General features: G+C 40.1%; 1 protein-coding gene across 1 annotated transcript; it reads left to right on the top strand.

Annotated features, from left to right (window-relative positions):
* Positions 1–276: 276 nt before the first annotated feature.
* On the top strand, positions 277–470 carry SARC_18255 (hypothetical protein; the record flags this gene model as incomplete). Its single annotated transcript, XM_014287664.1, has 1 exon — positions 277–470. A coding segment is annotated over one exon (194 nt), but the record flags the coding sequence as incomplete, so codon positions are not given.
* Between the last annotated feature and the right edge of the window lie 74 nt (positions 471–544).

Below are 544 nucleotides of genomic sequence, written 5' to 3'. Positions count from 1 at the left end.
ATATATATTTATAGATATAACGTGTCTTTATATGGATAGAACTGTCGGCTATGTTGCATGAGATGCGAATGAGAGCTTACAGCTTAGTCATGCATATAAGAGATGTGTCTGTATCGTTCCATGCCTGCGGGTGTGCGATTACACGTATCTGTTAAATTGCAATGTATTTAGTCGCGTGTAGTATGTGCACGAGTACCGCATTTCATCTATGTCTGTCTTTTATCTAACATATACGTATTGAAGTTTATCTCTGTTCACGTATGTCTGTACACATAAATGTATATAGCAACAGGCAGCGAGAATGACAAAACTGGACATCTGACTGTGGTTGGCAAGGAGTTGGCGTCCCTCGAGGCTTCTGCGAACATACTGGGCGTGACCGTTGCCGAGGCAAGGAGCTTGCTGAAGATTATTGCCACGGTGGAGAGGGAAGTTAACATGTGGAACGCCGAGACCAGAGTGGAGGCAAGGTACACGCACACATATATATATATATATATGTATGTATGTATATATATATATGTATATAATTATAATTATATAT

The sequence above is a fragment of the Sphaeroforma arctica genome (assembly GCF_001186125.1).
Source record: "Sphaeroforma arctica JP610 unplaced genomic scaffold supercont1.14951, whole genome shotgun sequence".
Lineage (NCBI taxonomy): Eukaryota > Ichthyosporea > Ichthyophonida > Sphaeroforma > Sphaeroforma arctica.
The sequence above is the reverse complement of the archived record's forward strand: the minus strand, read 5'-3'. Positions and strand labels throughout refer to the sequence as shown.